The sequence below is a fragment of the Callionymus lyra genome, chromosome 4, assembly GCF_982586985.1.
Source record: "Callionymus lyra chromosome 4, fCalLyr1.hap1.1, whole genome shotgun sequence".
Taxonomy (NCBI): Eukaryota; Metazoa; Chordata; class Actinopteri; order Syngnathiformes; family Callionymidae; genus Callionymus; species Callionymus lyra.
In genome coordinates, this window is record NC_141821.1 from 16,470,579 (window position 1) to 16,495,782 (window position 25,204).

Here is a 25,204-nt window from a genome sequence, read left to right on the forward strand (position 1 = left end):
ACTTCATTGATTTCAGACTAATCTGTTCCTTTTTTAGAGTTATAGGCAAAAGTGTTTGTTAATTTTAATGTAGCGACAGACACTTAATTTCCGTCTTCGTCCAAAAAGACACTTAAAAACATCCAAATACTGCTCGTCTGTAACGTCCATCTTGTATTGAAGCCTCGACGAGAGGAATTCTTGTAGAAAAACTTAAATAAGTCTTTATTTTATGCTCGTTCGTAGCAGAAGTTTAAATAACAAGCCATACAAACAGGAAGTAAGTAAATAAAGGGAAGTACTCTGGGTGAATATTACGAGCACTTCCAGTCTACGTTTAAAATATATAGACTTATTTAAGTTTTCCGAAGACAATTCTTCTCGTCGAGGCTTCAACACAAGATGGATGTTACAGATGAGCGTTTTTGGAGGTTTTTGGATGTTTTTAAGTCTTTCCTCAGCTCCAGTGTACATTAAAATGAACAAACATTTTTTGTCTATAACTTTAAAAAGAAACAGATTACTCTGGAAAACAATCCCAACCCTTAGTCGACATGAGGGTGAGTAGAAAAAGAGTGAAGTTGGGTCAAGAATTTGCTGCGCGGGATGTTTTCATATCAACTTCTTGAGTCAACAACATAAAGACACCTGCTGATTAAACTATATTAATAAATCATGATGAGGACAATGGTTCTTCAACAGAGATGATTTACCGATTTAAAAAAAAAGTTCAACTTTAACGAGAAACATTTTAAATTGTGTCAAACTCAGTCACATTAGATCGCGGTCGGTTTGGCCCTCAGTCGTCAACTTGAAAATGATCACACAGGTACGTCATGCTTGCACTTTTATTGGTCAGCCCTGACAGGAAGCTGGACAGTAGAAAATATGAACAGACATTAAATAATTTAGTTCACAGACTAACTTTGCTTTTAAAGCCTCAGCTTGTGTCGTCTAATGTCAGTCATGCTGACGTCGGACGACACGACACCTGTGAAGAGGAAAAGCTTTAAGCAGAAAAAAAACAAAAAACAACAAACATATTCTTATAAATAAGTTTCCACATAATTTATGTTCTCGCTTTGGTCTGTACAACTTCTTTTTTTTTTTTTCATTCTTACAGTGCAATTGTTTACTTTGCGTCTCCAGATATCGTGGAGTTAGGAACGATATGTTCATAGAAGGTTAGCTTTTGATAAAGTCCTTTTTAAGTGTCAATTCCATGGCCTGTATTCTGGGTTAATAACAGTCAGTCCTGTGTAGGAGAGGAGCTTCTGAGTCTTTGAGGGGTCCACGGATTCATCCAGAACTCCAGAGTCTGGTGAAGTGGACAGAACCGTGCTGTCCGTCACTTGTCTGTCTGGAGAAATAAGACAAATGTCAGTTGTGCCTAAACATCAACATCATCATCATCATCATCATCTTCAGTGTTTGAACAATTTAATTAAAACAAGTTTGATTTTTACAGCTTTTCTCTATGTTACAGAAATATTACTTAAAATTATTAAAAATGTAACTTTATGAAGTTTAATTTAAAATTTAAAGATTCTTAAACCAGTAAAATAAAAGGAGTAAAACGTGTGACACTAGTTTCTTCTGATAATGTTAATTATTTATTTATAAATTGATACAAAACATAATAATTCAGAGTAAAATAGTAAAGTACAAATTTTAGCCATAGTATTTTGTTTTGTTGCGCAATTTGTCGTTTCATAATAATATTGCTAATAAATATTACGATTTAAAAACAGGCACCAGCTAACTAGCTTGCGTAGAGGATCTATTTTTGTGTGAAATTATCGAAAAAATGGGGCTATTTAAAATACGGTTTTTATTTGAATCAATTGAATATTTTTCGTTACTGGTGTTTTTTTAAAGAAATAATATGCGTTGGTAGAATATATGTGACCGACAAAATAGAGTGAAAACGCGGAGGTATACATTAATTTGCACCAGACTTCATTGGATTTTAATCTCATTCAAAGAGTTATTCTCACTTTTATGGCTCTTGGTGTGATACTTGAGCTCCTGCTCCTCCTGGAACGAGGCCCCGCAAAGGTCGCACGGGAACGGCTTGTCTTTGGCGTGAGTTCGCCGGACGTGGCTGTCGTGGGCGGCATGGGAAGCGAAGGCCTTGCCGCAATGTTTGCACTTGAAGGGCCGCTCACCGGAGTGCTGGCGGATGTGCGTGCGCAGGATGCTGGAGGCGGTGAAGGCCTGCAGGAGAGTCAGGGGTCAAACTCGTGTTCGTCATAGAAACACACGCATTAAATATGAAAAAAAAACAGTTTAAATCAGACAAATATGCGCGTGAACGAGAGTTACAACATATTTTAATAAAAAAGATTATTAATCCGTTACCAGAGGTATTTATATACGTATATCTTGTGCTGTATTTTTATTTATATCGTTTCAATTTTATTTTAAAAGAATGAACTCTATTTTACGCCATTTTGCGTAGTATTCACATTTTTTCCTTTTATAATTTTATAAAACGATAATTTAAATAGCTTTTATTTTAACGTTGTTTTGTTTTTTTGAAAACTGCAAATGTCAATAAAGTTCAATTCAAAGGAGCCAGGATTAAACATGGACACACCAAAACCAATCTGCTTATTTACTCTTCTATTCATAGCAGTCGTAAAAGTCTGCCGCGGCTCCTAAATCTCTCGGTTAAGTGGAAACTAACGAGGATGGCGCTGAACAAAAAAACCTCCTCCTGCATCAGAAAGAAGAGGTTGCGAACAAAGGAGGAGAGAAAAGGCCTTGCTCATTTACCAGGCAGTCGCTCTACGGAGGGGGCGGAGCCCAGCTGTCTATCATTCCGTGGTGCGGGCGCGTGCACTTAAACAGTAAAGTTAAATATACTAAAATGCAGTTTTAAAAAAACAATTGAAAAAGAGTATATTAAATTAAATTTAAAAAGAAGACAGAGTTAAGGAAACAAAGTAGATTTTTTTTTTTTAAATACGACAAAATAAATTGTTTTACAACTATGTAAATATGTTTCACATATTTTACTGCGCGAAGTGAATACAACTACAATTTTAAATATATTGTTTTAGGTTTAATTTATAATCTTTGTAAGAGAACAAACGTTTAGAAACCATTGTTTTTTAATTCCTTAATTCAGTGTTGGTTCATTTTAGGGCTAGTTATATGAAAATATTGAATCCCTAATGTTAGTTAAATGTGTAGTTTTTCATAATTCAGCATCACACTTTGATATTTTTGATTAGGTTACACATCAATACATCAATAGAAGTGATGTATTTATGTTGAAATAGTAGCTGTATTTATCCACATCAGCCATTATGATGATTCTAATGAACCCAGATGACGTTGATGAATTTAAGTTATAAGTTATGATGCATTTATGGACATATATCCTCACCTTGTTGCAGTAAACACACTTGTACGGTCGCTCCCCTGAGTGGACCCGCATGTGTTTGTTGAGACTGGACGACTGAGAAAAACTCTTTCCGCACACGGAACACTAGAGAGAGAAAAAATTAAAAAATTAAAAAACATAATTAAAATGTTGATTTTTAAACATGTCGTACAACTTCTGGGACCGTGTACCGCACCTTGTGAGGTCTGTGTTTCTCATGCACGTGTAAAATGTGAATCCTCAGCCGGTCTCTCTTCTCAAACGATCTGTTGCACAGATGACACGGAAACTTCCGGTCGCCCTGGTCCACGCAGCGCGTGTACTTCAGGTGCTTGTCTCTGTAGTACTTGTAGGCGAACACCTTCCCGCACCTGTCGCACTTGAACCCCTCGCCCGTGTCTGTCGGCACGAGAACATAAGTTAACATCCTTCAAAATACCTTCCATCAGAAGTGCAAGAAGATGAGATCCTGACCTTCAGTGTGGAGGTTCGCAGAGTTCTCCTCGTGGGGCTCCTTCAAGGTGAGCGGGATCCCCAGGAACTGCAGGTAACAGTCTCCGTACCACACCAGCAGCTCCTGGTGATCCTTGATCTCCTTACAGGCCTCGTAGAAGATCTGGCCGTGGACCTGGACCGCGATCAGGTTCTGCTCGTCTGGAAAGCGGGCACACTTGACCAGAGACATCCAGTTGCCGGACCCCCCTCTGCCATCCACGAAGTGACTCAGGCGGCCATTTTCGAACACCTGCACCAGACAAGATAAATCTCTTAACTCTCGAAGCAATGATTGAATTGTTTTAGTTGTGGTTATGTGTGTGCATGTAGTGTGTGTTTCTGTCACGACACACATGATGGTGTGTGTCGTCTGAAGGCAACACATTACCTCCCACATGAGCGTGTTGTCGTCGTAGGTCTTGATCTCACTGGTGTTGACCAGTTTTCCCTGGAAAGGTCCGAAGCGCGTCCCTTTAGGAACGCCGCTCTTGTCCGTGAACACGCCGCAGTGGGAGACGTTCCCCCACGCCGACTGAACGATGGTCAGACCTGGTGGACGACAAAACAACATGTTAGACTCGACTCACGACTCTAGGACACGATGAGGATGAAAGCGTGTCTGCACCTTCTGGGAGTTCAAGAGAGTCCTTGTCCAGAGGCAGCAAGTGTGGTTCTGATGCTGCAGGGAGACGAGCACAGTGTTAGTAAATAACACTGTAAATATTGATACATTACAAATACATGTTTATTCGCTAAAAATAAAAAAAAATTTTTTTACAACCTATACTAAATCAATTTAAATATAACATTATTTTGAATTACATTTATTCAATTCTATTATACATTTTATTTGTATTTAACTGTATCTTTCTTTAAATAAAATGTATAATACTGTATAATGTATTAATTGCGTTTAAAGACAATTTATTGTCTATCTGGTGCTGCCTTCACTATCAGTTCCATATTTAATACAGATTTAAAAACACATTTAAATAATTAAAAAAAGACAATGTTTATGCGCGTTCACTTTTATATAAAAATGTTTTTCCTTTAAAATGCTCCCGGAATAAAATAAATAGTTTATAACAGTAAACCAGTCACGAGCGTGGTTGGTGTTTAGTGGTGCGTTCAAGATGAATAGAATTTTAAAGCGCTGGTTGTAAAGCAGAGGTCAGGATATGTATTTTAAATACACTTAAATATTAATGAAAACGCAACAATTCAATTTTGAATCGTCGTAAATTTTATTTACGATTTTGAAATGATTTTATACAAACAAATTGTGAACATTTTAGAGATGTTTTGAAAGTAACGTAAAAAAAAAAAAGATCATAAAACATAGTTTTAAAAGTAAAGACATTTACTAGTGAAGTTAGTTATAGTGGGTTTATTATGATTCAAATAAATAAATGTTAGCGCATGTGCAATTCTCATTAGGACGGCCGTGAAGTTCGTGGATTATCGTTCATCTCCGCAAATACTCGGGAAATAATGAAGTTGACCGAACATTATTTTTGTTGCAAGAGAAACATTTGTTTGAAATTATTTATGGTTAACTATAAATTATTATTATCATCATTATAGACGTTTTTATTTATTTATTTCGTGGAGCATGAAACGAGGCGATAATTGAAACGAATAATGTGCATTTTTTCGGATATTCCTACGACTTTCTTTATAATTGTTATTAATTGATTTAAGCAATTATTGTCGAGTTTAAATATTACAAATATTAAATATTTGAATTTAACGACGCACCTGATTTCTCCGGCAGCGTGACCCCGGACAAGGCGTGTCCCACCCGCTTCTCCGGACCCCCGGAGTATCCGTACAGAACCGCAAACAAGTCGTCCTCGCTGAAGTTGTAGCGGGACTTCTCCGGGGGAGAGTGGACCGTCTGGTACCGGAACACGCTCTGCTTGGGCGGGGAGGCGGACGTCGAGGAGGAGGAGGAGGACGGGGGTCTGTCACTGGGGGGGCTGCAGAAGTCTGAGGACTGAGGCCCGGCGGCGTGTTCCGTCACCACCGCGGCCAGATCCTCGGGTTTGGGGCAGAGCGGGTGAGCCGGCATCAGGTAGGTGAGCCCGGGACCAGGACCGGAGACCAGGCCCGGGTGATGATGCTGCTGCTGGTGCTGATGCTGATGAGCCAGAAACTGAGGGGAACCCGCGTGCAGGGTCTGTTCCGACACCAGGCGACTGATGGACCTGAGCGGGTGCAGGAGGGAGTGAGTCCGCGGGAACAGGTCCATGTAATGGGGGTGACCCGGGAAGGGGGCCGGAGGGAAGAAGCCTCGGGCCGGACTGACCTTCAGCATCTCGGCTTGTCTCATGGCGGGCAGACTGGACAGAGACATGGGGGGTCTGGACTTTAGGCCTGGAGGAGGAGATCGAGATGAATTTGACTTTTAGGATTCGTTGAATATAAAGGTGTGTACAATTCAAATATAATAATATGTGATGGAGATATAAACAAGTAAATACATTTAATTAATTAGGAATATTCTTAGACCACAGAACTTATTTTGAGTTTTATCCTTATTTGACGCTCAAGTAAAACGCATAAAAATGAAACAATAAATAAAACTAATGCTGAGATTATGATGGTTAGAAAATATTGACAACATTTTTTTTGTAATTTAGTGAGACTGTATTAAAATAGTTCCATTATCTGAACGACTGACTTTTTACAGTCAAAGAATTTGACAATAAAGAATCTGTCGTTAAATTTAATGGTTGAATGAAACAAATGTAAATCATTTATTAAAATAAGAAAAATTCTAAACTCTGTAAATTTGCAAAAAACAACATCAATAATAACTGATTGAAATAAATATTTTAAATTAAACTTCAAAATTGCATCAGTATTACACAAAAGGATAATAAAATATAAGTTCTAAACATTTTTATTTAATAAATAGAAGATATCAATTTGCTTTGAGGTGGCAAATACAGCAGCTTCATGACACGTAATGAAAAAGAAAGTTAAAGGGAAACTTCATTTCCAGTAGTCAGTCATATATACAAACTGTTTTTTCTATCAAATGTATTAAAGTTGTTGATTTATCGCTGTAAGTCCATATTTAATGGTTAAAAACCCACTTTTAAGTCATTTGTTTTTCTGCTCAAGTCAAGCTGCTGACTCTCTTTCATTTCTAGCAGAAATAACACACTGGTGTGTGCCGTCTCAGTCACCAATGACTCGAGAAACAAACCAGGGTCATGACTGCGGGACACGAGACAAGTGTTTGCCAGTGTTGGAGAAAAAAAATGGAGTTCCTACCTTGTCAGTCTGATGTCTCACAAACTTCTCTCTCATGTCCACAAACTTCTTCCTGGAGCAGGTCTCAGTGCGTGTCTGCTGCGAGTGTGTGTGGTCGTGTGAGTGCACCTCCAGCATTCACACACTCAGGTCTGCCCATCCGCCGCCTGATTGGCCGGAGCAGGATCTCATTGTCTCCCAGGAATACATTAAGTGCAGGACAGCCCACCCTGTTAGCTCGTCCGCTCGTCCACTACAATGAGAGAGGAGCCCCGGCATTTCCATACGAAGCCCACCCTGGACCCCCTGAAGCTGGAGATGAGATGTTATCTCGGGACCCCTGCTGGAGGAGAAGAGGGTCCTTGTTGTGGTTTTGGACGGAGAGGAAGAGAAGCTTCTCTCTTCTATCCACAAGAATCCACTGAAGACCAAACAGGATTGGATGCTCGGACTGTCAAATGAACTACACAACTAAGCACTTGTGTTGCGGCACCACTGTCCATAATGTACTACAACCATTCAACAGCATGTGAGCCCACAGCAACCAATATAAAATAGCAACCTAGATACTCTTCACCTTCCTTATAAAATGCCTCTAAACTTCCACTCTAGCATGTATTTGCTGCAGCAGCTGAACTCTGAGGCCTCGTGTAACTTCTTGTTCATGCTGTTGAACACAAATACAAACTGTATCTACACACTCTGAAGTCAAGACTTATTCATCACCAGGGTCTGGTATCAACAGATTCTGACTTCTGGGCTTTGATGTGTGTGAACTATGTGGTTCTGATGAAGATCAGCAACTTAAAGTTTGATTGTGAACCAGACACATGTTTCTGCATCATGGTTGACTGTAGAGGTTTCAAGTGAAGACCACTTACTGTGCCCCCTAGTGGTCATCAGTTGTAGCTGTCGTAAGTTTATTCTGATAGGAAGTGATCCATCACAGCTGCTTCCTCTGAGGAAGAGGAGCAGTGGCTCTACTCCGAGTATATCCTGGACGACTCTTTTAAAAGTCACAGTACAAACGTGTTCGTAGCTGATGGTTGTAACACACACTGACTAAGAAATAAGATAATAAAACCAGTCCATCTATTCCTAAAACGAATCTTCACACGATTTTCCATCAATTTTTCACCCAGACTGAGGAGATCCACCGTCCTTGTTAGACGTCTGCAGTGAAGATCAGCAGATCAAGGAACGGTCGATTGTATGGGAATTAAAAAATGTATTTGAAAGGATGACAATGTCATTTTAAATTAAATTGTGTTTAATTTGCTCGTTTGATCAACTAATGTGTTGATGCAAGTGTGTCTTAAATAGACTCTATTGTATCATTACTGTCTATTTGTAAAAAAAAACATTTAAATACTTGCATTACTTAAGCCCCGCCCACTGAAAACACAGTTTTTCTGATGATGAAATTTTGTTTACTATAACCACATCCACCCTGCTGTTATTGATCAGTCAAGGTTTGTCACTGCATGTCACCAATCCTGAAAGTCTTCACCTCCAAGAGACTTGTTATATAAACAAAGGGGGGCGTGATTACAGCTGGCTTGAGGAGGAGTGAAAACCATTACTACGACATAATGGACCAGGCTCTCGTAACCTTAATTTGCCGAGATTCCAGACGGGGATGAACTTTATTAACTAAAAGTTCAAAACATGGTCATGATAAGAGACTTTCTTGCATCTTAGAGAGGAAGACTTTAACACTTGAAACATACAAGTGAGTCAGGAGAGTTGGATTTTCACTAGTGATGGTCTAATGAAGCTTCATGAAGCAGTGACATTATTTTCAGAGTCCACAAGATGGCGGTCTCATCACTACTTTCCTTTGTTTTGAACAACTGTTCTAATGAAAAATGACATCATTTTAGTGATGGCGCCACCTACTGACCTCTGAACAACACAACACTGCTTCATGAAGCTTCATCAGACCATCGCTAGTTTTCATACTAGTTGCACTTCAAACTCATTATTTACAGGACTTGTTAGTGGCATTTTAAACCGTTTTTTTTTTTAAACCGACAATTTTTACTATATTTTTTAAAGACTAAAGGAGAATTTGGAAGTACGTCAGTCCACCGTCCAACCCATTAAAGCCTCGGTGTTCTGCCATTACAAAGACGCTGTATCTTTAAGTGACAACACACCATAACACAGGTTCAAATGCAGAGGAAGAATGGCTTATTCTCGGCCATAGAAAAGTAAAAAAGTAAAAAGATTTGTTGCAGATTTATGGAATATTGTTGCTGGTTTAGCAGAAATGTCAAACTCTGGTGTGAAAACCAACCGACGCTTATTATCAAGAGAGATGTTGATGAGGACCTTCAGTTCAAAAACACAGAAATGCATGAAACATTTTGAAAATGTCATGAAAAAACAAAATGATAGGATGAGAAAAGATATTGTGAACAAAATAAAAAGAAGTGAAAGTACGTAAACAGACATGAAGAATAAACATTGCTCAGCAGGTGCAGCTGGTATTTGTCGGCAACAGTGAAGGAAAAAAGTCAAAGGCGCTGAATTAAATATTGCAATAACAGAATTCTTTATTTACAATGCAGATAGCATCAGCGAAGCCATATTAGTTCACAACTTGCATAACTGTGTATTTACTTCTCTTGTAGATTTAATTTGCATAAAACTTTCACTCTTTACACACGACCACAATCTCGTTCTCACACAAACTCACTAAGTTTACAAAGGTGGATGCGGGGAAACGTGTGATTCCGTGAAGGGCGCGGAAAGAAAAAGGGAAACTCCAAACAAAGTTCCTCCAGTGACGTCCGTGATTCATATTGCTTCGATGAAATCCATCTTCTGCGAGGGAGGATGAAACCATGACAGTCCGATCACAGCGGCGAGCGGCGCTCACTCACACATTTGCACGGCACGACGACGTATGCAGACGCTGATGTCATGTACAAGAAGGACAACAGATGCGATCTAAGGCATTATGCTAGGGAGTTTAGCATCTTAAGGTTATATCTTAGCTCTAAGAAATTGGCAGACAATACAAAAGGGCATTTAAACATCTTCAAAACCATAAATTAAAGAGAGAAAAAAAAAATATTTAGTGATTTCTGGGTCCAAAGTCTGGGCATATATACACACAGACGGGGCTATAAACATCTATATCTATGTATATATAGATGCATATAGAAGCGTCGGTCCTCATTATAAATGCTTGTAAATGCATTGCTACCACATGGCTTTTTCTAATCTTGACAATCTTTGGAAATTTTGCATCGGGCTGTGGATCATTCTTTAAAAAAAGCCTTGTTTTGCATTTTACAATCAAAACAGCACTATTTAAAAAAAACCTGTCTTTTCCTCAAAAGGTGTGATTTTCTGGCTTCGTCTTGATTCCTCGATAGTGAGAGCGCTGAGAGGGATTCTTAGGCCTTTGATGGAAATACATTCAGAGTGACTCTCTTCCTGCTGCGACCTCGTCGTTGGACCCTGTTTAGTGACATCATCGTTTAGCTTAAACGGGGGGGCGACTTCAAGATGGCTGAATCCAGGAACTCCAATTGAAAGGGCGACTTATTTGGCTGGTCGTGGGCGAAGATATATAAAAAGTTGAGGACAAAGTATTTCTGAGGTTAGAGAGGTTCTTGCGACCCGAAACAAGAACTAACACTTGATAGTTTGAAGGAAAAAACCGCCTGAGGTCACGAAAAATATGGCTGTCCGTCAGAGCAGGTCTGAACTCTGACCCCTGCGGTAGACGAGGAAGAGGGTCGACGCGTGGCACCCGAGCCCACCGTCCAGAAAACTACTCCCCCTCCTCTCTCGTGCTGCATAATCGAGGCTGCGTCCACACTGCCGCGCATCTGCTCAAACACGACGCCATTTTGACGTTATTGGAGATGTTTCTAGCAATGGTGTCTATAAAGTGCAGGAGGTCGTGGGTTCCAATCCCACGGCACTACAGTCAATGTCTTAAAGATTTAAAAAAAGCCGAGTAAAACTAGAGTCAATGACTTCATGAACATAGATTTTACAAATATTTACCAATCATTTAGCAGATTTTATTTTGCAAGTGAAGATGAAGTTAGATGTAAACAAGCATCACACGATTGTAACATTTGCAGAACATATTCTGCTTAAACTGGACCACAATTCTACTTGAATGATGCCAACAAATTTATGTTTTTTTTTCAAGTAAATGCTAAATCTGATTATTTTTCTGCCACTTAAAAGACTTATTTTACCTGAACAGATCCAGAAACATGTCATGTTTGAACTCTCTCACTTCAACTGGATAATTTGTTAGAATTAAAATGACTTTATTTAAGGGAAGCAGTCGTGTGATTAAAGTTAAAAAAAAAAGAAAAAGATCTTTAGTTTCTTAAATGTCTTTCAATCGAGCTACAAACTGCGCAGAAAGCAGTGACGTGAACGAGGCCAGACGTGTGACGCGTGGCTTACTTCTGGTCGGGCGTAACCCTGCGGCGACCCGGGCGGGTGTGTTTGTCGGAGCGTGGCAGTGCGGACGCGGCTGCGAACAGAAACGCCGTTGACTTGTCTCGGTACAAACTGTAATAGAAAAGTGTGTTCAATACTGCGTCCAAATGTGGAGCAAAAAGATCCTCGAGTATCTGGAAACGTACAAAAATTACAAAAAGAAAAAGAACCCACGTGTGATTATCAAGTAAGTATTATTGCTTGTTAACATCACGCCAGCACGGTTGCACCTAGCAGCTTGTACGAAGCAGTTTCACTCCAGACGACATAGAAAGCACACTTCAGTTTTTTTTTTTTTTTATCGTATGGCTGTGTTGATTTTCTTCCTTTTTTTTTTTTGTCTTTTCCATAGTTTTTTCTATGCTAGAGGCAGAGAAGCAAGCAATAGTCTGTACACGGTATACACAGCAGAACCCCTGACCCCCACCCTGTCTGCATCGTACCAGAACATCAGAGCATCAAGACCCGCCCACTCCAACCCCGCGAGGGAGAAGCGCCCGCGGGGGGGGGGGGGCAGACAGGTGGGGGAGTAAAAATAAATAGAAAAAGAAAAAAGTTCATCTCATCGCTATGTACAATCTCTGTGATTTAAAACCTTAATGGATTTAGACATCTTCTGAAACGACAGGACCCCAATATCGTCGGTGACCAGGAGAACACAATTATCCTCTTCTTTTCTTTTTTTAAAAGGTGCCTCTGTCACGCTTTAAGAAATATTCTTCTCTTGTCGCTACAAGGATAAACGATCTACAATAATTAAAATGAATCTATACAGGAAAAATAAAACTTAATTTAATACACTATATAAACCTCTGGACTAGATTAGTCTAACTTACCATTCGTCTGCAGTGTTTGTCACGATCCACCTCATCTCCATCTCGCCACCATAAAATAACACAGAAAGAACAGCAAAAAAGGCAAAACCGGCAAAGTATGTGAACTCCGTGTGAACAAGTGAAGGTGCAGTCTGTTGCTGTGGAAAAGTCACCATGAGTGAGTTCAAAGCCAAAAAAGAGGGGAAAACAAATCAGTGTATGAGTTGAGATGAGATTGTAAATGCCCCCCCCCCCCCACCACTGAGAGGAATACATTCATCAGGAGGAGGGACGTCGCCCCCTGCTGCCCCCTCGATAGTCAGTGTCCCCCCAACATGGAGGTCTACAGTAAGTCACACCACGGTGAATGCAGCTGGACAGCAGACAGACTGGCTCGCTGCGAGCTCGGACGTGGGTCCGATCTCCCGCCCCGAGCCCCCCCCGCACCCCCCGGCTGGAAACACGAGTCTCTTGGAGAGAGAGGGGAGCAACTCTGGGGCTGGGGAGACGGGGGTCCGGGCGAGTGGCCGGGCTGGTTAAAGGGGCTGTTTGTGTGTAGAGTTCCGGCTCCTTCCACCAGCCGATCGCTGAGGTTCACGTTGAGAACGACGTCGAGGTCAACAGTATTTCTGGAAGGAGAGTCACAAGAGAAACGATGATTAATCCAGGAGTCAAAAGCAATCATGCACCAGTTTTATTTGCTTCTTGCTGTTAAAAAATATCATGTAAAACTCAACTACTTGCTTTTTAAACCTGTGCTGCAGAATGTCAAATATGACACAAAACCACGAGTGATATTCACTCAGGTGGTGTGTTATGACTGGACCTATATCTTACCGAAGATGTCTTTTAGAAGCCTAACACATGACCATAAACATAATCTTATTCCCTTAAAGAAAATACAATGTGCACCATTTTCAAACTTAACCTTGATACATTTTTTTATTGCTTCCTCGTGCATCTTCTCTTTGATGTTTAATATTGTCAGACAGTGTAACAACCTACAAATACTTTCTACCATATTATATCAGTAGTTTTATGAATATGATTTTGTAAATTCCTTTTTTTATTTTGTATTATTATTTTATCTTTGTGTTGCGCTTTTTTTTTTTTTTTACAGAGTCACTGTTAAAGCACAAACTTGTGAGCTTGAACAGATTGTTTCTGGCTCCTCCCAGTGGCAGAAAAGTGTATCTGCTACACAAGTCAAGGCTGTTCAAAATTAAACTGATGAGAATTGTGGAAAAAGAATATTAAAATGTTATACATTGTTGCTTAAAGGGATTTATTCTTTCGCTTTGAAATAAACCTTCACGGGATCAGCTCAACATGAGAAAGAACGGCGGTGAATTTTCTTTATTTCTTGGGCCATTAATTACGATTATATTCACTTTATTATGACTTCTGGCTCCATTTTACGTTCTCAATGGACTTAAAGTGATCCATTTCAAATCTAAAACCCTCTGAAATTGGCATAATAGGAGACCTTTAGAGATGTTTGCATCTCTTAATGTCACCATTTGAGGAGCCTGAACAGTAATAAAGAAGGTAAAGCTACAGATGTCATAATATTAGCAACTTAGATGTTTGACACAACATTTAATTTTTTTTTTTTTGTGTCAATTTACAAATAGATTATGTTCAAAGATGAATTGACCATGAAAGTAGTTTGAAAACCTGCTCCTAACACAAATTTTAATGACATGATTATCTTAAATTATATTAAAGTTATATTAGATTCATAAAACATGAGGGAGTTACAATAACAACACGCTGAATAAATACATTTACAAAGTTTTCCAGGGCCCATTTAACCAGAGAGAGGATCTGAAGTTAACAAGGACACAGCATTAAAGCTAAAGCTAGTTTGTAAAAGTGTTCGCCGGCACTAATGGCCGAGGGGTAAATAATTGAAATTATCTAAGTGCCAATATATTTCTCTAATCCTGGGCGGAGGATAAATCATGTGACAGATGTACTGGTATACAACAGTACCCAGTGTGCTTAAATATTCATGGAGCATTATTAGGCTTAAAAGCCTCGCAGACGGCAACAGCACATCCCACACTTCAGGCCAACAACTCCAGCGAGACGCAGCCAGAGAAGATTTGTGTGGTCGACTTTTAATGAACCGACGGCTGCTCAACACTGGGACTGGCAGCAGTGAAGTCAGCAGAGGAAAGTTGGTGAACGAGTGGGAAAGTAGAGGTTTCTTTTGCCATGACGTAATAACACACATAACTTTGTCCTTAAATAAAAAGTAACTTTTTACGTTTATCAAGATGCAGGTTTATGGTTTAACGTTGCATCTGCTGGATAGTTTATGTTAAAACAGTTTTTAAAAATCACTGGTAACTTTTAATTTTCTAAACAGTGGACCAGGAAGGACAAAACATTTCTTAGCTACATTCTATTTTAGCTTCTCTTATGTAATATCGCTGCAGCTGGACTTTGACTAAGATATTCAATTTGATCCGTTTATCAGTTTCGGTGAAGTAATAAACTATTGGACGCCAACAAGAAATTAGCCATCTTATCACTACAGGTCTACATTTTACAGTAGCTTTAAAGGAATAGTTCACTAAAAAATAAAATTTCGCTCATTTTCTCACCATCACTTTAATGCGACTAGAGCTCAGTGGTCTTCGTATTTATCTTCCTCCAAAGAGACATAAAAAAACACCAATATACCTCCGTACTGCACTGTAACGTCTACTTTGTATTGAAGCATCGACGAGAAGAATTGTTCCAAAAAAAGCCTCTAATTTAAGCTCGTCTGTGGCAGAAGTTTAAAGATAAACAAGCGATATAAACTGGTAGTAATCCAAGTCTAGACAGCAAACTGTGCTATTTACCTGAAGTGCTCGAGTTATTTAACTGAGCTCCAGACGCTACAATCAAATGAACTTACATGTCTATAACTCTAAAGAATAACAGATTACTCTGAAAATAATTCCAACCTTTAGTTGCCTTGAGGGGGAGTAGAAAATAAGTAAAGTGAGGAACTATTGCCTTAAGATAAAGCATTTTTGATAATATTCTATAAGCTAATGATCAATTTCAATAATTTGTTTTTATACTTCATTGCAATACTCTAAAAATGAATTTCAACTTCAGACTGAAGTCAGACATGATTGCTGTTCAAGCCACAGTCTGGAGCAGCCAGGGGTTGTTCACAGCACACACAAGGCTTTACTGTCTAAATGGTCGGCGTCTAAAGTGCCTGCAGATAATTACATCATTGTCCTCTAAGTTCAAGACAAGAACTCTCCAGGTTTACTAGAATGTAAATTATTCAGATCTTCACAGAAAGTGGAATGAACAAGTAAGCAGCATCAGGAGGAATAAAACAAACCTTTCTCACTCACAACTTAACTAAGACCCGTGTTCTGTCCGTCTGGACGGACACGTACCTGTTCTTGTCCCATGGAGGGCAGCCCCGGGGACGGCCCGGAGGCCATAGATGTGACGTTCATCTGTCCGGCCATCTGGCCCATGCTGCTGCTCGCCATGTTGCTGCTCATGGAGACGTTGTTGAGGCTCATGCCGCCGCCGTTGTACATGCTGTTGCTGCTGGGCTGAGAGAACTGGGGCGACGCCTGCTGCTGAGAGAACATGCTGCGAGAAGAACCATCAGGAAAAAGTCAATTGGATATTTCTCCAGGGTACAAATGTGTCTCGAGCGTACCTGTTCCCTCCCATGTTGCCCTGTGGCCAGCCGTTCATGTCCGGCGAGCCCTGAAAAGCAGCACTTCCTTGTCCCTGCTGCATCATGGGGGACTGAGTATGGGCCATGCGGGGAGAAAGCAGAGGACTCTGTGGCGTGCCGGGACCTCCGAAGCCTCCGTCCGCCTGTTGGCTCATACCTGTGTGGGACAGAGTTGCATCAGTGACAAGACGCCCCAAGACTGAACATGGGAGGTCACTGACTGAAGGTCCATGCTGGAGAAGTTCATTCAAACATGCAGCAGAGCAGGACGCAGATGCAGGCCCAACACAGAGATTATAAAAAAAAAACAGATTATAAAAGGGAGGAAGGAGAAGTGGGAATAAAAAGTTTGAGTATCAGGTGACAGACAAGTCAACCACAAAAGTCAGATTAATAAATAACCATCTCATGATGAGGCCATTATCTGAGCACCACAATGAAGTGTACGTCTGATGCCATCTGGTGGACGCAGGGAGTAACAGCAGGAGAGAGAAAGGGAGCGCAAACACAGGAAGTGGCCTAATAATTTGAAGGTAAAAAAAATGTAATTTAAGTAGCTTGTATTTGCTGATGATTTACCAATAATTGGACAAATCTGTGTAACAAAATCCTAAACAAAAATCAACAGACAAAAATAAAAAAGCTGGTGAAAATCAGGAAAAAACAGATATATCCAGGCTTTGGTATTTACAGGTCCGTCTTGCTTTACTTAATGCATTAAACAATCCGGAGGGATCAATAAAGTTTTAGTCTATCTATTACTGATTATTTCAATGTATATGTTATAGTAATGAAGACAGTTTATGTGGATTACATATTAGAGCATAAAAAAATTGAGTATCAGCCTCTGTTAGGATAAGAAGTAAATTTGATGCATTTGTGTATTTTTGTAGCATTTTTTAAGCAATATGTAAATAATTTTACACTTAATATTTATCATCTTATCCATCAACTACACCCTTCAACCTAGATTATCTTTAAATATAGATGATAGCTAGACGAACAGACAGACATAAGAATGGATAGAATAACAAATGATGGAGGGACGGATGGACTGAAGGATAGAGGGAGGATGTATGGAAAGATGTATGGATGGATGGACAATCTTGTGTATACAAATGTATCATAAATCATTTTCAATCAGACAGGACTCTCAATAAAGCTTATAATTTAAAACGTGTTGTGGAATCTAATAAACGTTTTTTTTATTAAAATAAAGCTTCATAATCGACGATTGGATTTGTTGAGGAGCAGCTGATTCTGAGTCAATTTTGCAAATTTGATGATTTCAAAGCGAATGATGTGGAGCAGCTTCATGTGAACACATCAGCACGGAGACACAAATGTGCGCACGCTCACACACGAGTGTAAGGAGGTGTGTGTGTGTCGTTGTTGTCCACAGTACCTGAGTTGGGAAACTGAAAGGCACTGTGCTGCATTTGGGGGCTGAGTACGGCCCCATACTGTCCGCCCATCATGTTTGTGTTTCCCATCATCATCTGAGAGGAGGAGGGGGTGGAGGAAGAGGAGGAGGAACCATGCAAGTGGAGCTGGGAGTTTGGAGGGAGAGGTGGCAGGCTGGGGGAGAGAGGGGAGGAGAAAGGGCTGGTAGAGGGAGGTGGCGAGGCCAGGCCTGTACTGGTACCGTAGCTGGGCGGGTAGGGGAACTGCTGTGGGTTGGCCTGTGGTATCCGGGGGTTACTGATGCCTCCTGCCGCCATGCTGGAAGGCAGGTTGAGGCCCGGCGCCCTCATGGCCATGCTCCGCTGTTGTTGGACCTGCTGGGCCTGCTGGACCTGCTGCTGCTGCTGTCTCTGCCTCAGGTGATTACTCAGCAGTTCTCTCTGACGCTGCGCCAGCATCTGAGCGTTGATGGTCCCCTGGAGGAGCAGAACAAACACAAACACACCGCTTATGTTGGTTCTGGTTGATGCCATCCGCTTTAGAACATGGTTCTCTAGTGTCAACCAACTTTAACTCACAACATTCAACACAATGTTTGAAAATGATTACATAGAACTACACTCTTTCCAGCAGGTCCACAGTGTCCATGATCTTTAAGCATTAAATACAAAAGAAAACCTTTAAGAATCATTTTCAATAAGTTGTCCACTAGGGTGAATCATTTATCGAACAAATCACAACTTCTCTTTAACTGTCAATGCTTAGTGCTGCACATAATATCCTTTTTTCTTAAATTTTAACCATTTGTTTTGCCCCTAACCCAACTGACCAATGGGTGGCGTTGTGTGGTATGAATCTTGTGAATACAGGAGAAAACTACTTCTAAACAGCTTAAGTAGAACCAATAACTTAAGCATTGAGTAATTAATAGGTCCCAAAAACTTGTTTATACTGAGGACCAGTTTAACGTTTGCATTACAAGGTTTATATACTTTATTGAATATTGTTTTGATTGTTTAAGCGCTTACCCTGGTCTAGAAAAGCGCTATACAAATAAGAATTACTTACTTACTTATATTTTGATTAAACTTCACTTAATGTGTTGAAGAGTCAGAGACTAATGTTCATTCCACATATTTTTCAAAACAAAACTGCATATAGAAGTCGACTCACCTGGTTTGATGCTCCGGCTCGTAGAGGTAGATTGACATTTGACACGCCGCTCATCTGGCTCATCATGGGTTGTCGGTTCTAAAATGAGGAAAAGAAAACACTCATTCATGAACATGTTGCCTCATCAGGCTGCTTGCCTTCACAGTCACTCCAGCAGGAAGTAATAACACGGTTGACATAAAAGCTAGTTCACCTGCTGCGACTGCAAGCGGTGCTGCAGCTGGAGTCGTAACGTGTTGGGCTGATTGGGCACGACTCCCGAGGGCCTGAGCCCAGGTCGCGCTTGCATCCTCATCATTGGATAGCCGGGTCGAGGACCCATCTGGCCGGGCATGGGATGGAACCCGGGCTCCTGCATCGGCCCGCTTGGGTAGCCCCTCTGACCCATGTGAGACTGGGCGAACTGCTGGCTGTACATGGGGGGCTTCTGCTCCAGCATCATGGTGGGGTCTTGAGGGAAATGATCCGGCTCCAGTGTCTGGTTCTGCCACAGAAATAGTCGAGGAACCGTCAAACACCATTGTCAGGATTAGAGTTGTGTATATTATTTTATTCATCTCATTCTATTAATATATATGTATTAATATCCATTGATACTGTTCGTCAACACCACACAGCAAATCCTGTGTTTCCAACATTGTCATAGATTGTGTTCGCACTCACTTGTTCGATCAGTGCTGGAATTCCAAGGGCTCGGTCGATCTCTTCCAAACCGTCGAAATCTTTTAGTGCAGTATAGAGCTGTGACATCAGAGCCGTCTCGTCCACAGCGGTGACATCGCTCGGTATTAGGCCGCTGCTGGACAACAAGTCATCCTGGTTAGCCTGGCGCAAGGATCTGACACAGAGTTAATCCAATCAGCAAAAGTTTTCATCGTGTCCAATTAGAAAGAAATACAACACATTAAGAGGTTCCAACACTCAATTTAAAAATATATTTTTCCAAGGAAAATGCAATGACTATCACACCATTAGATTAGGTTTTAATGTTTGTTCTGTCTTTGTTTCAATCCATTAGTATTATAATTATCTACGAGTAAGAATTAATGCATTGGATTAAGGATGGAAAGTTACGACAATTCACTCTATTCTTGCGTATGCTGAAAATGGTTGGAAAGTACTTAAAAACGCTAAAATGATCTGACATTGGTTCATTGTTTTGCAAATAAAAATATATAAATTAAAAATCCCACAAATCTAAATAGCACTAGTCTTCACCTTTATCATAAAATAAGTTGCGTTCCTTTCTTCAAAGTTTTAAAGTAAATATCTGCACATGCGTGTTTGCTGCTTGTGTGTATTTATGTATACTTTTAAAGATGTGGTATTGTTATTGCCCTTCTTGTAATGGACATTTTCTCCTTTCCGATTTTGCTTTACTCGCTGTATCTTGCCACTTTCTGACACCCTTTTATTTATGAGTAAAATCAATAAACCGACTGATTTGAAATAATAATAATTTCTTCATCATCTCATCATCATCACGGGGGCAGCTCACCTGTTCTGGTTGACAAAAGCCGCCTGGTCAATGGGCATCATGCTATCTGGCCAGGGTGCTGTCTGATTGGGTGGCGCTTGCTGCTGGGAGAAATGCCCCTGCATACTTATGTCCATGTCAGGTTGGGCTGCAGAGGAAATGCAAATGTAAAATGTCAAATAAAAACCTTTTCAAGATATTTTGTGCATGTACTTAAACCCGCCACAAGATGGCATAATTTTTGTGTCACTTTAAAAAGCAGTCAAATCACAATGAATGACAGAAAATTAGAGCTGAAGCGTCAACTTTGGGAACAAAAACACTGCCTTGGCAAGTTTTAAGAAGACTTTGGATCTCACCAGAGGGAATCATGGGAGACTGGATCATCTGCCGAGGCCCCGGCTGGTTGTTGGGCCGCATAGGTGTACCATTTGGGCCCATCCTGATGGGCCCCTGAGGTCCAGGTCCTGATGCTCCTAATGGAGGGGCAGAGGCAGAGCCTACCCAGCCGTCCTGCTGTTGCATCCCTGGCCTCGCACCACCTGATAAGAAACATGTGAGGGATATCCCACCAGGTCACAGTGAAATAACGACTGTATAGACGAGTGGAAGATGATTTCTTAAACAAACACATGATACAACACAAACTGAATTTACTTCCCGTCACATGTAGTGAGTCACTATAGCACGACGGGGACGGACAGAATTCTCATTATGTTGCTTGAGAGAAAAAACATTACTCAGAGAAAGTTTTAACTTCACAACAGATGGAGTTATACTATTCACAAATGTGTCTTAAGTGTTGCCAAAGTAATTTATAAAGTGATTTTTTGATAATGCTTAATTTTTCCTAATTAACCATGAATATGAGAGCACTACTTAGAGAGTAAAAACAAAGTTTAAAATATAAATAGTAATTTGAGTCAAAGCTTAATAAGAAGGTCAAGAATCTGTTACGCCTAAGAGAAATAAGCGCCGATACCAGATATGATTATGACTATGATTTAATTTTACTACTACTTCTATTACTGCTACTATGTTGAGGGTAATGGGGGCGGGACTAGATAAGCTTCTGCTTCTCCTGTTTCGCTTTCGGGACATGCACGTAATATGTGAACTACGATGAAATGTGATGTTGATGTTTTAAACTGACATTCCCGAAATAAACAATATTAATGCATTCATTCATTCAAGATAAAACCATTGAAAATATATTGACACTTATAGAATTAAAAAGATATGTTTAAAATCGAAGGTCAAATATAAGGCAGACCCTCCCTTTATATGGACACCTAAGTTCAATGGAAAATAAATGGACTTCAATGAATTACGTCTCATGGTCTTCAGTGTGAGAAACCTTACACTTCTGCAACTCGTTGCTCGTCGCTACAACAACAACATGCGTAACAACTTCAAGTGTTATTTCATTAAAAAACAGGATTCATCATTTGATACAAGCAGAGATAAAAGCCTGTATATATACATCATGTTTCTAAGTCATTCAGGAGGATGTACAACACATGCAAAGGTGTTATACAATTTGTTAAATGGTTTAAAATACTACTGAAAATAAATTAACCAAGAAAGGTGTTTCTTTTGGTGGTACAAAAGTGAAACTATTTAACCACCAATGCAGTGGAGTTTGTAGCATGAGTTTGCTTCCTGGCATTTTTTCCTGTTGAAATGTTGGTGTTACTTTTCATTGCTCCCTATAAAGTGGTGTCAGGGTATGATATCATGGGTGCGAGAAACTGCCGTCGATACAAATGAGTCATTCAGTACAGAAATGTTTGCATGTAAAGTGTCGCAGCGGCAGCTTCTACAGTTGAAAACATGATCTCAGTAACATTGTATCTGAGGCACTCAAGCTATAAAGGACAACTTCAGAAACATCAGCGTATTGATGAGGGAGAAATATTATGACCATAAAGGTTACACACCTGTGCCGACCATACCGGCCTGGTTGGCCATCATGCCATGCTGTTGCTGCTGCATGAGGGCGTAAGGGCTGGTGGCTCTTATGGGGTACTGTGACTGCTGTGGTGACACATTCATGTCCAGAGACACACTCCTCAAAGGAGGACCCCTGCCTGGTTGAACCGGTCTGGGGCCACCAAAGTCTGAGGAAGAAATTGACGTTAAACAGCCGTAGAATTCAATAATAAATAAACTAATGTTGACTGATGAGTAAAGAGATGCTGTACTTACTTGTTGGACCCATTCCAGGACCGATGCTCCTGTGTTGCTGCTGCACCGTCATGCCAGGATTGGTTTCGGACATTTGCAAAATATCATCGATGATATGCTTGTCCATGGAACTAGGCAACGACACCGGCCGCTGCTCATTGAAAATCTGCGATTGAGCGTTCTGCAGGTCGTTGAGGATGTCGTCCAGCTCAGACAACTGCACACAGGCACAAAATAAAACGTATTATAATACATTTACATTCAAAACTGACATTTAAATATTTGAGATTTTTTTTTAGAATAACTATTATTTACATTGTAATGAATAATGTGTATCAGCAGGTAGAAATAGAAGAACTAAATAATTTAAAACAAATGTATAACAGTATGACTGCTGACTATGTCTTCTTAAATTAATCCAGGAAGCCTTAAGTTATTACACAAGTTTACTAACTAAATCAACTTAAGTGCAGGTGCTTATTCTAGTAACAAACTAGAACATATCGTTATTTATCTCAAACGCACAAATAGATTACAATAAACAGCTCGACCCATTAATACATATGTAATGATACTTGGAAATGATTTTATGAATAAAATAGCAGAAGAAAGTAAAAATATAAATTAAAGAAGCTACTCTTGGATGTTGAAATTGACAGTGTGATGAAACATTCTTATTCAAAACATTCCATCACATTTCTTTAGTGTCAATGAGTATTTTATCTTTTATGATATTCAACCTGTTTATATTGTATTTTTTACGACTCATCTCGAGGTAAATAAGGTGCAGTAGCCAGAGTCGACCACCAGAGAGCAGCCCACCTGGGCTCACTGTTGGAACATACTGTACAGCAAGAAGCGACAGCTCCGTTTAAACGGTATTCCTGAAGGTTTTGCTCGTTGATAGGATCTTATAAACAAGGAGGCTTTTAAGACAAAACAGACATCATTTCTAATCCGGAGAAGATTCTTCTTAATGCATGTCAGAGCGTCTACACATGCGCAGCAGCGGCTGCTCAGTGTAAGGAGGAGAGAGGATGTATAGCAGAGAGAAGAAGAGTGGTGGTTGTGGGGGGGTGGGGGGTGGTGGTGGGACAGAGAGAAGCCCTAATGAGGTCAGGAATGATGTAATGCTCTCGTACACTCAGTTAGCTCGCTTTCTTCTCTCCGTTTCTCTCCCCTCCCTCATTCTATTCTCTTGACTTCTCAAGTTGCTTTTACCCTTAATGGCTCTTATTTCTGTCAATTTGTGTTACGCTCCACTTCCATTGTACGCCGCTGTCTGGAACCAGATCCATACCATTCCGCCCGTCCATGTTTGTAGTGGTAATGCATGACGTCCCACACAGGGACTGAGTAAGTGTTTATTTTTAACATCTGCCTCAGAGAACGATGCTTTTATTATTCCACTCATTTACTGGAACATTTACGATGGGATGAGTGGATGGACGTACGACTGTTATAGCACGACGACAATGTGATGCCTGTTGTTCAGTGTCAAATCATTTCATTGAAATACTCTGTTTGTAGGGCAGGGCGACCAATGTGTGCGTCTGACCCGACCCTCGTTTCAGCAGAAAAGGAACTGAGAGAACAGGCAGACTGAAGCAGAAGTGGTTATGCCCAGTAATGCTTCAGTAGATACGTAGGTCCTGAAGATACTGAATAGGCTGAAAGGTTTGAAGCTAGTTAATAAATATTAAGCATCTTTATCTTCTCAGAACAACATGTCCTATTTATTAAAAGCATAACACAGTAAACCACAAGTAAAAACATATATGTATACATTATAAAAAGTGAAGCAAGGCTTCGCGAGGACATCTACTTTGAATGAAAGAAAAAGTAGTTGTACTGTAGATGTAACATAATAGTAATAGAAATGTTATATTAATATCATTAATAGTAGGAACAATGCACACGCCATTGAGGTGGTCCCAGATTCACCACGAGCGGCTGAATAATACGATTTTTTTAGCACAATCTGCATACTTCTATCTACCCAAAATCCTGTTGGTCTACTGTTAAGAGAATTCCATATATTTCCCGACAACAACTAAATTGTAAAGGACCAATGAAATTAATTGAAAGTTCTGACCTCATGTTGACCTGCATTTAACATTACACATTACAACAGTATTAGAAAAATAATGTAAAAGAATGTAAAAAGGAGTTCCAGTTCAGTACTATTTTTGTTTACCTGAAAAAATGTTTCTTACTTTCTGCGTATGATTTTTATTTTAAGTCTGAAAAAGTGTCATTGGACGGTGGCAGGACCCTCAAGACGGATTGTTCCTATTGGTTCTACTGCGTCACATCAACACAACCTGGATTGGTTTTATTTTACTTTTATTTTTATTTTTTATAATTGGCTCTCCTTATCTTAACCCGTGTTGACGTCCATTTATGTATTCCACTCATTCCGTAATTTGTCGGCAGGCGAGCTAGAAAACTTTCAGCTGCAAATGACTCTGCAAAACACTCGACCAGACTGATGGAACAAAACGTTCACACAACACGAGGCTGTATATCTACCGCTGACCCCTATGACACATCAACTGTACGATACCTATAGTTCCTACAGAGAGGCATCGGCTATTAGCTCTGCTCTGATTTCTCATCCTCTCTCCACTGGCCATCAATAATTCAGTCCTCAAACAATCATGAAGAGGAGGGAGGCAGAGGCAGACGACGAGAAAGCAGTGGGTGAGGTTTTGCAGAGAGGGAATAGTGGACTTACTGACCGACGAGGATCACACACACTTGTAATTGCTCTTAATAAAGTCTACAGAAAACCAACCACAGCCTGTCATAACCATTCAAAGTCATATGATGTC

At 40.2% G+C, this 25,204-nt stretch overlaps 2 protein-coding genes across 6 annotated transcripts in view; both read right to left on the reverse strand.

Moving 5' to 3' along the window:
- Nucleotides 1-1,061: 1,061 nt before the first annotated feature.
- prdm14 (PR domain containing 14) lies at nucleotides 1,062-12,482 on the reverse strand. Its single transcript, XM_087788371.1, has 11 exons — nucleotides 12,442-12,482; nucleotides 11,570-11,639; nucleotides 10,893-10,971; nucleotides 5,624-6,241; nucleotides 4,491-4,544; nucleotides 4,254-4,414; nucleotides 3,845-4,115; nucleotides 3,567-3,769; nucleotides 3,374-3,475; nucleotides 1,977-2,196; nucleotides 1,062-1,339 (listed from the first exon to the last, which is right to left on the reverse strand). The coding sequence occupies exons 1-11, from the start codon at nucleotides 12,480-12,482 to the stop codon at nucleotides 1,194-1,196; spliced, it is 1,965 nt and encodes a 654-aa protein (XP_087644497.1). The 3' UTR covers nucleotides 1,062-1,193.
- Nucleotides 9,667-25,204, reverse strand: part of ncoa2 (nuclear receptor coactivator 2) — a 52,664-nt gene continuing 37,126 nt past the window's right edge. For 2 of the 5 annotated variants that reach the window (XM_087788959.1, XM_087788958.1), the window contains 11 exons: nucleotides 22,392-22,587; nucleotides 22,124-22,303; nucleotides 20,543-20,725; nucleotides 20,205-20,331; nucleotides 19,370-19,544; nucleotides 18,900-19,190; nucleotides 18,707-18,784; nucleotides 17,535-18,009; nucleotides 16,109-16,286; nucleotides 15,834-16,038; nucleotides 9,667-13,049 (listed from right to left, as the gene is read on the reverse strand). In XM_087788959.1, the coding sequence (XP_087645085.1) occupies nucleotides 13,038-13,049; nucleotides 15,834-16,038; nucleotides 16,109-16,286; nucleotides 17,535-18,009; nucleotides 18,707-18,784; nucleotides 18,900-19,190; nucleotides 19,370-19,544; nucleotides 20,205-20,331; nucleotides 20,543-20,725; nucleotides 22,124-22,303; nucleotides 22,392-22,587 (2,100 nt within the window). In that variant the 3' untranslated portion in view covers nucleotides 9,667-13,037. The remainder of the gene's footprint in view (nucleotides 13,050-15,833; nucleotides 16,039-16,108; nucleotides 16,287-17,534; nucleotides 18,010-18,706; nucleotides 18,785-18,899; nucleotides 19,191-19,369; nucleotides 19,545-20,204; nucleotides 20,332-20,542; nucleotides 20,726-22,123; nucleotides 22,304-22,391; nucleotides 22,588-25,204) is intronic. The other 3 variants (XM_087788961.1, XM_087788960.1, XM_087788962.1) reach the window with 3 other exon arrangements.